Below are 12,094 nucleotides of genomic sequence, written 5' to 3' on the forward strand. Positions count from 1 at the left end.
TTAAGTTTTAATGTTTCTGCCAATCTCACTTAAGTGAGATTGGAGTCCTCTTGGAATTCCTAGTAATAATCTAGGATTATAAGTTACAGTTTAGTTATAAGACTCATTGAGAATTGATTAATTTCTTACAAAATATTGATAGGTATAATCCATCGAATTAATAAAGGATCGACGCACATGTGCTACCTCTGAGGTTGCAGATACATATCTATATAATAGGCTTTTTTGTGGTTACCATCATTGCGCTGGAAAAGTGGAAAAGTAGTGCTTAAGAAGGTACAAGTTACAACCTACATTAGCAGTGAAACAGGCAGTTCTATCGCACGAACACTTAATACGGTCAAAGTTGTACTGCTTCATTTATTACCTACTAGTTATATCTTTCTTTGCTACTAGCTTTTGCCGGGACTTCGTCGGCGTGGAGTTAGTAATTCGCGTAGATTATTTTTTACCCAATCTGCTTTTTATCGATTCCCCATACAAACTTCCACCCCCCCCCCTTTTCACCCCCCTTAAAGGATGATTTCTGGGATAATAAAAACTACCCTGTCCTTCCCCGGGACTCAAACTATCTCGATCTAGTCTATAGGTACCAAATATCAACTAAATCGGTTCAACGGTTCATAAACCGTTAATTTATTGCAAACCATGGTACTAGACCGCGAGCCAGGCGCAAATTTCGTCAGTCATCGCCTCCGGGGCGAAAACTCGTATAGCGGTTAACGGCTATGTATGATGAACCCTCGTGAACGACAGCTGCCGCTCCGTTGGTGGGTTGAGGAATGGCAGCCACCGAAACGCGTAACACGGTCTTTCCACCGCGATACAACTGGCTGACGATTTGTTTTATTAACAATAGCATCTAAACTATCATCTGACAAAGTATCAAACGGGAGGCGATGACGCCGATGACTGAATAGAATTTTCTCTTTTACTTATTCATGTGACGAGCTGACGGTCTTTCCGCAGCGATACAATTGGCTGACGATTTTGTTTATTCACAATAGCATCTAAACTACCTATCATCTGACAAAGTATCAAGCGGGAGGCGATGACAAAAAAAAATTTATAGACTTTATTTGCTGCCATTCCTCAACCCACCAACGGAGCGGCAGCTGACATTCACGAGGGTTCATCATACATGGCCGTTAACCACTCCAGAAACTTCCTGCCTCGCACAGCTAAACTGTGGAACGAACTATCGCCTGCGGTATTTCCGGACCGATACGACCCTGAAGAAAAGAGCGTACTTCCATCTTAAAGGCCGGCAACGCACTTACAACCCCTCTGGTGTTGCGGGTGTCCATGGGCGGCGGTAATCGCTTACCATCAGGTGATCCGTCTGCTCGTTTGCCTCCTATATCATAAAAGATATAAAAAATAATACGAGTTTTCGCCCGGGAGGCTATTGGTCATGGAAATCTGTTCCTGGTCCGCAGTCTATACATAGTTGTTACAATTAAATTATAGGAACACATGGCACCCTAAAGAGGGTATTGCAAAATATTCTTAAATCTAGTTAGAACTAAAGTTTATTACAGTAATACACGGTTGAAGCGTGAAGAGGACAGACAGACACTTTCGCATTTATAATACTAGTATGGATTTAAGGATTTTTATAAGTCTGCGGCCAGCCAGCAGCCTAAGTATAATATTATAATATCCACACGCTATGGGCATGGGTGTACGAAAATGCATTGTAAGTATAAGAGCAATGGTAGGACTGGGACCTAGGACTAGCTAGGGCGACTTTTGTTGGTTGAGTTTTGTTGGATTCACGCTGCTCTAAACTCGAATGCCTATAATTTTCTTGCACCTACAATTTAATAATCATAAATAATCTTGTCAACTAGTTTGGGGGATTTTATTTACTGAAAAAGTGAATAGGTACAGTCGACTTTCGTTAATTCGAAACTCAGGGGACTTTTAAAATATTACGAATGATTGAGTTTGAAATATCAAATGGTTCGAAATTTTTGAGACAAAAAATGAGTCAATTATTATTTATTAACTGCTATTTATTTAACAATATCAAAAGGTTACTAGAGGTACATACATGTATATACATAACTGTATCATGTTTTATTATGTGAAGGTTGTCATGTATTATTTCATTATTGCGAAATGACTTGCAGTGTAGTGTACAACGAGGAATTAGTTTACTCGGAAAACATCGTCTAGGAGGCAAGACCGGACACGTGAATACTACGCGATTTAATAGTCTTAATCGAACGAACAGTCCTCCTCCAACGTTACCTCACATTCCTTCCGTTAGAAATCTTAAACTCAGTACCTAAATGTAAGTGAATAAGGTCGGCAAACGTTTAGACGGGTCCACGGTAGTAAGCCTATGTGTGCTATGAAAGAGATAACATAGAATGTGTGGTTAGAATGATCGTAGGAAAACCCGTTTGATTGAATTATCTAGAAAACTAAGCGTTAATTTCAAATAGAAGCCACACACTTTCCATCGCAATTTTCTTGCTTACTTATCACATATCACGTCCAGTCGTCCTCAAATTTTAAATACGTATACATTGCTTTTTAAAAGAGCAGCCACAACTCCATGATAGTGTATTTCCAATGGCGGTTTTATGCGTCTAAAAACTAAGTGAGTTTCCCGTTATTGTGTATTTTTTATTTACTTAGTAATGTTATAATATACCTAGGTCCTATGCTTCATGTTTGTTACACTTTCAATAATAGCTGGATTTGACTGTACGTTTAATCCTTTATCATTAAATTCATCCGCTCTTTTCCTGTTTTAAAACGTTGATATAGGAGAATACAATGGTTCTCAAACAACGTATGTATATGGCCGCAGTACTTATTAGGGGAAAGTGGGGTACAATGTCCCTTTTTTGTACGTACAAATTGACTATAACTTTTCTTAGATTTATATCAGTAACATTATTGATTTAGTAAACTACTAGAGTTAGACGGTCAGACCAAGAAAAGTCTGCAGAGATTTTGATAGCACACGCAGTGCCAGTGTTATTTATACGTCATAGTTTCATAGCAGTTTGCCGTTTAAAATAACACCTGCAGACTTTTCTTCGTCTAACAAATTACAAGTTTGAAGTTTGATCGAATAATGTGTGGACAGCATGATTAGTCTCTCTGCCTGCCCGCAATCTAATAATCTCTGTGCCGCGGGCTCATAGGCTCTAAGAATAACATGCTCTTCTCACTGGTACTTTTGCCTGAAAACTCACTGAGCTAAGTATGTGGATAATCTTGGTTTTTTTAATGAGTGCGCGCGCTGTATTTTTAAGAGGTGTTAAATTTAGATTGGTTTCGAATAAATAAGTACGTATAATAAATAACTAATATCGAACATTAATTCTTAGGTAATAAGTTAGTCTGTTCCTAAGATCTGGATCTGGTCCGGGTCCGGCCGGGCCCGTGTTTAAGTCAAGTTTCTTAAGTATTTGATTGCTTGTAAAGCCTGACCTAATATATGATAATTGTCAAGAGGGCGCTGTTATTCTCATTTATATGATGACAGTTCAGTATAGTATGAAAAATATTACTGGTCAGGCTTAATTTAACGACATACCATGTAATGCACATATTACTTTCATCATCATTCGCTTGCCCTTGTCCCATTCACTTGGGGTCGGCGCAGCATGTCCTTTTCTTCCATGCCTCTCTATCACCCGTCATCTCATCATTCACTTGCGTTCGTTTCATATCATCTTTCACACAGTCCATCCACCTTTTCCTCGGTTTTCCTCTCCTCGTACCTCCCTCCACATTCATTCTTAATACCTTTCTCGTCACATGACTTTCATCCATCCGCATCACATGCCCGTACCAAGCTAGGCGATTTGCTCTTACTTATTCTGTTATGGGTGTAACTTTCAGGCTTCCTCATTCCTTATCCTATCCATTCCCGTCAGACACAATGCACATGAGTCGTAATGCACATATTACATCATGGTGAATAAATGAAAATAAAATAAAGTCCTGGTGCGGATTCAGATTAAATCCGAGTTCAGACGTAAGACCGTTTTGTATGTGGTAGAGTTCTGGATCTGGACCAAATTTGGATCTTGGTCCTGGTCCGGATTTGGTCCTGGGTCCGTGTTCTATCTGGACTGGGTACAAGTGAAAGATAGTCCGGTATTATCCCACAACATAGTTTTGTCATTTTACATGTAAAGTCAGTGGTAAACATACGGCGTCCTTTCAACTCTCTAAGGAAATTGTTTCCTCGCCGGAATTGCATTTAACGGTGTTTATGTTCATCACTGGTCACTCACTGGTATTCTAGTAGATCGCTTTTGCCCCATGGTCAAAATTAATCCTCCTCCAGTCTTCCTCGTTTTGGTTCATTAATTCTACTTACTTTTCGATCGACAAAGCTGCCTTGAAACAATTATGTTATGTTCTTTCCCTTGGACAGTGTTGACAGCAAAGGCGCGCACGGACAGACAGACAGACGACAGACGGACATGGCGAAACTATAAGGGTTTCTAGTTAGAGCTAAACCAAGACAAGTCTGCAACGATTTTGATAGCATTCACAGTGCAAGTGTTATTTTAAACGTCAAACTTCTATGAAATTATGACGTATAAATAACACTTGCACTGCGAATGCTATCAAAATCGTTGCAGATTTTTCTTGGTCTAACTATAACTACGGACTCCTAAAAATAAGCATTATGAAAATATTTTGAAAAATCAGAAGCCTCTTCCTTTTTTGAAACCGATTGTAAAAATATGAATAGCAATAAAATCAATTTCAGGAAAACTTTAAATTTGGCGCTGAAAACTAGAGCAAGACATGTAGATACATATATTTTTTTTACTACAATTTGATGTATTTTATCTCATTCACACACATGTCACAGATAAGACATGTCTGGATTTGACAGCGAATGGAACTTCAAAATGACGGCGGAAACGCTAATCGAATCTTGTCGAATCGAAAAACAAGCGTATGTATGGGCGGAGGCGACGTGGAGCAAAGAAAAGCGGACAAAGCGGTTTTGGAGCGCAAGCGAGAGCGGAGGTGACGCAGCCCGGTGCGGTGAATGCACAAAGTAAATGTATAGAAAATGGAACTATATATGTCGATTGTACGGGCACGGCTGACGCTCGCTCTTGGGATAGCTTAGCCTTTCACCGCCACGTCGCTTGTCGCTCCGCGAATCGCTCGTAGCTTGGCGATAGTACTAATAAAGCCGTGTTTCTTGCGAAATCGTGAATATCTTTATATTCATTTGTTTTTACAATTTTTAGGTGAGTTTTGCAAAGTAAATCTGACGTTGCATTTCATATCTTTCGTCTGTTGTTTCATTTGATTAGAAGTTTGTTTTTCTTTGTAGAAATGATGAATCCGCATCCACATCCACCACCACTACAACATCCCCAAATTCAGCAAATTCCTCATCATCAGCAAGTTTTACCACCACCTCAACAACAACAAGTACCTCAACAACAAGTACCACAACAACAAGTACCACAACAACAAGTACCACAACAACAAGTACCCCAACAAATACAACAACAGCAGCCAAATCGAGGTTACTCTCTCATGATGGCATTGGTTAAAAACAGTAAATACTTCGATTCAGAACGTTTGCAGGCTATGCAAGATACTCCAGGCTTACCAAAAATCAAAAGATCTAGGAAAAAAATACGTGATACGTCAACTTGGGAAATAAATAAGGTGAAGAAAGCTAGAGAACAAGGTAAGCCTTATTTGACCCAGAAACGGATAAAAGGCGTAAAAGTAGGTTATGAAGAAAGAAAGAAGAGGGTCATGGGTCCGGCCTGCATGTCGCGTGTGTGCCACAAAAGCTCAAAGAGAAAATGTGACCAATTAGATGATGAATCCCGACAGGAATGCTTCGACAGCTTTTGGTCTGAAATGACTTGGGCCCAAAGAAAAGCATACATTAGTGCTTTAGTAAACATATATTATACAAGAACTACAACTGTACCGAATGGTGAGTCTAGGAGACACAGAACAATTAAATATTCACTGAAGATAAACAATCAACACTGGCCAGTTTGCAAAAAGATGTTCTTAAACACCCTCGGTCTCGGGGAAAAAACAGTTTTGGGCTGGATCGAGAAAGCCAATGAACATGGTGTTGTTTCTACACCAGTTCGAAAAAATAACAAAGAACGATACAATAGAGAAAAGTTGATACATGTTGAAACATATTTAAAGAATTTGCCCAAGCTTCCCTCACACTACTTTCATGGTAAATCTGAAAAGGAATACCTTGACATTAACTTCAATTCAGGAAAAGAGGTGTATTTAGGATATAAAATGTATTTGGCGAAAGAAGGAATTAAGGACAAAGAAATATCCTATCCCTGTTTCCTGAGAAAAATGAATGCCTTGAATATTGCTCTGTTCTCACCAAAGAAGAAAGTTCCCCCAAACAAAAACAGTGCAAAACCCATTTTCAGGCAGGAACAAACATAAAAGACGGAAACAGTTGAATATTTGGCAGTGCCCCGTTTAAGTGAAAAAGTTCTTTTGTATTCTCTTCAATATATCTTCTGCTTTGTTGGCACGTTAATGTGATATTGGTTAAATGTGTGATCAATTTGGACCACGGAAGTGATAAAAAATCCTTCATGTTTCTCAAGATATGAAATATTTGAATATAAAAAGATAATTTTAAGTCCACACAGGGATGGATTACTATCAGAGGCAATTTAGGCAAATATCCAAGCTACCTGCATGTCCTTCCTACCTAACTGGACAGGAGGCGTAGGACTTTCTTAGCCTCTAAGCTTCTATTTGCCTAAAATCAGTCCTAGTAATGTATACTACAAGTTTATAGCTCTCTTTCAAGCATAAAAATCAATGTTATATTTCTCAACTCTAATACACTACTGTTTCAGTGGCATACTAAACTTTAAGTTATAATATCACATTAAATATCATAATCAGAATGTTATTTGTAAGATGGTAATTATGATAAGGAAATCCTTGTGGTAGCTATATATTTGCTATGTAACTAGGCATATGTAGTCATCCAAATTTTAATGTATCACACATGTTATTTTTGTATATAGATTGGCTGGTCCAATTTATTGATAACAGTAGAAACAAAACGCCAGTTATAAGAAAAATGGTATGATCCTCTGCCTTTTCTCTAAGGACAAACTTTTGGTTAAACTGTAGGAACTGTAGCATAGGCTTAATGTATGTGTCACTGTTTTGGTTTGGATGACATCATATAAAATGTATGTTACATTACGAGTCAACAAATTCAACATTTATCGCCCAATTTAGCTCTTATAGTAGTTTACGCTTGATAGGTATTGAATTAGATTTAAGATTATTTATTGTTCAAAAATAAGTATTTAGAACTTTTACTTATATTTAAGACAAAAGAAAATGATTTCCTATCTACTGCCATAGATTTTTTTTAATTCTATGTAAATGTTAAAAACATTGAAAAAAATGGGATCCATGATTTCATTTCAACTATTTTATGTTTTAATACACATTTGCCGAAAACGACTTGTTGTTATGTTTTATAATTTAAAATTCTAAGACTGATTAAATTTCTATTTTGACTTATGAAAGTATTTTTTCTATGTTTTATGATTCAAGTATTCACTGTATTCATAAAATAAATGTAGGCATACATTTAAGAATAAAGGTGAAATTAGAAGATTAAACTGTTTATTTCATTATTCTTAACAGAGTAAAACATCAAAGGGACGGAAAAAATCCTTTTAGGGAAAAGGATCCAATCCACAAAAAACTGTCAATAGAATTTGAACTTTCTGTCAACACGAAAAGAGATTCATTTAAATGGCAAATTTTAGAGGATGGATCCTTTATAAAGTAAGGACGCTATTCGCTAACGCAGCGTACTACGTAGGCGAACAACACGCGAACGTGAAGCGAAGCGATGATGCCGGCGCCGGCGGTCAATGCCACTGTGCGAGCGGGACAGGCGTACAGGCGAAATTATTCATGCTTAGCGTCCTTACTCTAGTTACTAGTATAGTGGATCAAAAAAGCTTACAATGTTATTTTTTTGCTTGACATTTGGTTTTTAGGGTTCCGTACCCAATGGGTAAAAACGGGACCCTATTACTAAGACTCCGCTGTCTGTCTGTCACCTGTATCTCAAGAACCGTGATAGCTAACTGTTCAAATTTTCACAGATGATGTATTTTTGTTGCCGCTATAACAGCAAATACTGAAAACAATAAAATGCACAGTCTGGGCTATCATCTAACTACTCTAGATAACAATAAGTTTTTCATCATCATCATCAGCCGATAGACGTCCACTGCTAGACATAGGCCTCCCCCAAGGCTCGCAATAAGTTTTTACTTAGAGTTAACTTGGTCTAACTCTATCAGTTAATATTTTAGCTGATGCTTGACAGACGGTTGCAATTAAACACTACGCATTTAGGCGAATTCTAAAGGCCAATCCAGGTGGGACAATCAAATTGTCAATTTTCAAAGGAATCTTGAGCGTTGCGAGGGTTTCAAGGCAAGAGGGTTTTTTCACCACGACAACTAAGAAAATACTATATAACGGTAAAACATTACAAATGAAGTCCAAATGAACGATATTAAAATTTTATCATTCAAAATCATCACTCAGCGCACGTGACGCGAGCCAACAACTCGAAATTTGCATCTACATATAATTATTTTACCATCTTTTGTGGATACGAGTAAAATTTTCCCTTTTTTTGAAGAATAGAGCCTTTACGAGCTGCGTGTGGTGAAAAACTAATGGGTTTGGCCGGTCGAAATAATTAGCAGATGGCGCCAGCATAGCTTGCCCTGACAATCCCTAGAATTGTGTAAAATTTTTGTTTTTTTAATACCCTGGATGCCAGCCCTTTAAGCCAAATCTCATAGAAAAAGTGGCAAGTTATGATGGCGCCATCTCTTCAAACCTTTGACAGTTGCCAACCCCATTGTAGAGCTCTCAGAATAATGAAGTCATTATTCTGAGGTAGAGCTATAACGCAAGAAGAGGACAAGTTTAACCGCATCGTAGCTTCTAAACAGATTAATCGATTTGAGTGCGGTTTTCGGTAAAGGACTAACTATCACAAATTTTAATTTGTGATAGTTATGATTATGACACAATTAGCCTCATGCATGAAGTTTATATTTGAACGAAATATGTTTTATTCGGATGTTTGTTACCGTTATATCATGTTACAAATGCATTTCCGTTTTTAAATTACCATTTAATTACTAAAAATTATAAATAAAAAGTACAAAAATTTGCCCGCGAAAAGCTAGTGAGCGAAACGCTCGAAACGCCACGTGACGTCATAATCATAAAATAATGTTAAGGTTTACAAAAGTATTTTTATCATTTCCGGTGTTCCAACGATATAAATTATGAATAATAAAAATAAAAATAAATTCATGCATGGAGCTAATTATATTGAGTGTAAAAGTCTCGCTTTGAAATGCAGTTATTAGGTACTTAAATACCTTAATTATCAGCTTTTGGTTGTGATTAAACTTTTAAATGTACCCAGGCTACCTTTTTTAAATGCTTTCGTCTATTTTTTTGTTACTAGGCTAACAAAACTATTCTACAGTAAAGACAATGCGTCGCATATCGCACCCCATTCCCACGTTTATGACTATCGCCGTTATAGGACATAGGACCAAGGGCCCGAAGGCCCGAGGGTCTTGAATGTCGTGATGTACCGGGAAGGAAGGAGCATAACAATAAATATACCTGCTTGAGCGAATCCGTGCCGACTTGACGCCTTTCAAAAAGTTAGCTTTAAGAGCTCTTTATAATTTGCCTCAAAAACGCAATAGGATATGGTAAAGCTCACTGAATGGTAAAAATTTTAGACAAAAACTATAGGTACCGTCAGGTGATGACTAAAAAATTATTAAACAAAAATCAATCTTAATATCAATACACGGTTCACTTATGGCTTTGAACTTGTGATGGTAATTAGGGAGTTTGGTTGTTACCTGACGATACATACTTCAAATCTTAGTTTATATCGTTTTAGGGGTGTTAGCTTTTGACATCAGAGCTTTATTTAGTTGACATTATAGATTTTTTTATTTACTTGGCTTCTGACCTGCTTCAAGTATGGACTCGCGCGCGAGAACACATACAACTTATGCTATCCGGTCTGATTGAGGCAAGCAACGAATTAAAAAGACAGGAAGAGTTGAATTTTGTATACATTTGTATCTTGAATGAGCTGCAATTTCCGTCGGGCAAGGCGTTTAAAATAATCTGAAACCAAAGTTAATGTTGTTAAAATAAGAGCGTGTGCATATAGTTTTGAACAGATTTAACCCTGAAGTCAAAAGTGGACGCTCGCCCCGAAATCGCCTTTCCATACAAATGTAGCCCCCATTTTCCTTTCTGGATATTAACATTATTGAAAACATTTTGACTCAATTTGATGTTTATATACATATAAATCAACCACAGCTTTTTCGAATTTTAAATTATTATAACTATTATAAGAGTTTAGAAGTTCGTACGGTACCTTTTTTGTTTTTCGCTCCTAACAATTCTTATAATACTTCTGATCAAAAAATCCAAAAAAGTCAAACGAAGGGGATAGCTGGGTTTAATATACATGTAATTATGTACAAATCTTTTACTTAATTTCAATTTCCAGAGAGGAAAATGGGAACAACGTTTGTACGCAGAAGCGGTCGCCCCCTTTCCTCTTAAGCTGCTGACTGACACATTATGTACCTACCTATAATAATAATAATAATAATAATAATATGTTTATTGCTTTCACATTGGTAAAATTACAGATGTTCTTAATCGATAATGTATCACAACATGACACCCTGTAAGGGTATTGCAATTTTATCTATCTACTCTAAACTAATACATATGTAAATTAAACACAGAGATAACATTACACAAAAGTTATACCTATCTAAGCTATGTATTACTTATATGTCTATTTATGGTATTTATTACAATCAAAATATTCTTGTATAGAATAAAAACAATTACTCGTTAAATAATTTTTCAAGCAGTTAACAAATTTATCATATTTTTGCTCTCCCGCTATTTCCTTTGGGAGACTATTGAAAATTCTTATTGACATATTATAGGGGCTCTTATTACTTATTTGTAAGTTACTGGCGGGAAGGGCTATTTTGTTTTGGTGTCTTAAATTTAAGGTACAAGTATTATGACGATCTTTAGCTTTTAAATATAGGTCAGGATGTTTTCTTACAAATTTACATGTTTCTAATATATAGAGGGATGGTAGAGTTAAAATATTAAATTTTTTAAAGTACGGTCGGCAGCTTTCTTGGTTTTTTATATTACTTAATATTCTAATACACCTTTTTTGTAATATGAATAAATCTGCACTATTTGTGCTATTACCCCACAAATTGATCCCGTATTGGAGCCATGTCTGGGTAAATGCATGATAAGCACTAAGAGCCGTTTTTAACCCTGTGGTTTTTTTAATATTTCTGAGGGCATAAGCAAAGCATGATATTTTCAAGCTAATTTTATCTATATGCATTTTCCAATTGATATTCTCGTCAATGACTATGCCGAGGAGATTGCAGTGCTTTATTGGTTGAATTTGGGTATCTAGGTAAGTGAAATCAAAATTTAATGGGGTTCGTTGATGGGGTCGAAATTGAATTAAATTTGTCTTTTTTAGGTTTAGTTGTAGATTATGATCGCTGAGCCATTGAATTACGGTATCAAAAATATTATTTAACTTATGAGTTAGATTGTTACTGTTTGAACAAGAGAATACTATAGATATATCATCGGCATATAGGAAACATTTTGTATATTCGGTATTTATTATTTTTGCCAGATCGTTAATGTAGATTAAGAATAGGATGCAGCCTAAAACACTGCCCTGAGGAATAGAACCTGTGATTTGTCTTTTTTGTGAAAATGTTTTTAAAAGAGAGTTAGTTGTTTTGTTAAAATATTCTATTTCTACATACTGTATTCTGTTTGTCAAGTATGATTTGAACCAGTCATGAGTTGTTCCACGGATTCCTATGCCATACAATTTATTTAGGAGAATATTATGTTGTACTCGGTCATAGGCTTTGCTCATATCAAGTAAAAGCCCAAATGCATATCTATTACT

The 12,094-nt window shown here is 36.5% G+C and overlaps 1 protein-coding gene across 1 annotated transcript; it reads left to right on the top strand.

The window, feature by feature from the left end:
- The first annotated feature begins 4,955 nt into the window (after window positions 1-4,955).
- LOC134746207 (uncharacterized) lies at window positions 4,956-7,655 on the top strand. Its single transcript, XM_063680533.1, has 2 exons — window positions 4,956-5,437; window positions 5,468-7,655. The coding sequence occupies exons 1-2, from the start codon at window positions 5,335-5,337 to the stop codon at window positions 6,442-6,444; spliced, it is 1,080 nt and encodes a 359-aa protein (XP_063536603.1). The 5' UTR covers window positions 4,956-5,334; the 3' UTR covers window positions 6,445-7,655.
- The last annotated feature ends 4,439 nt before the right edge of the window (window positions 7,656-12,094 follow it).

Source organism: Cydia strobilella, chromosome 12 (assembly GCF_947568885.1).
Source record: "Cydia strobilella chromosome 12, ilCydStro3.1, whole genome shotgun sequence".
NCBI lineage: Eukaryota > Metazoa > Arthropoda > Insecta > Lepidoptera > Tortricidae > Cydia > Cydia strobilella.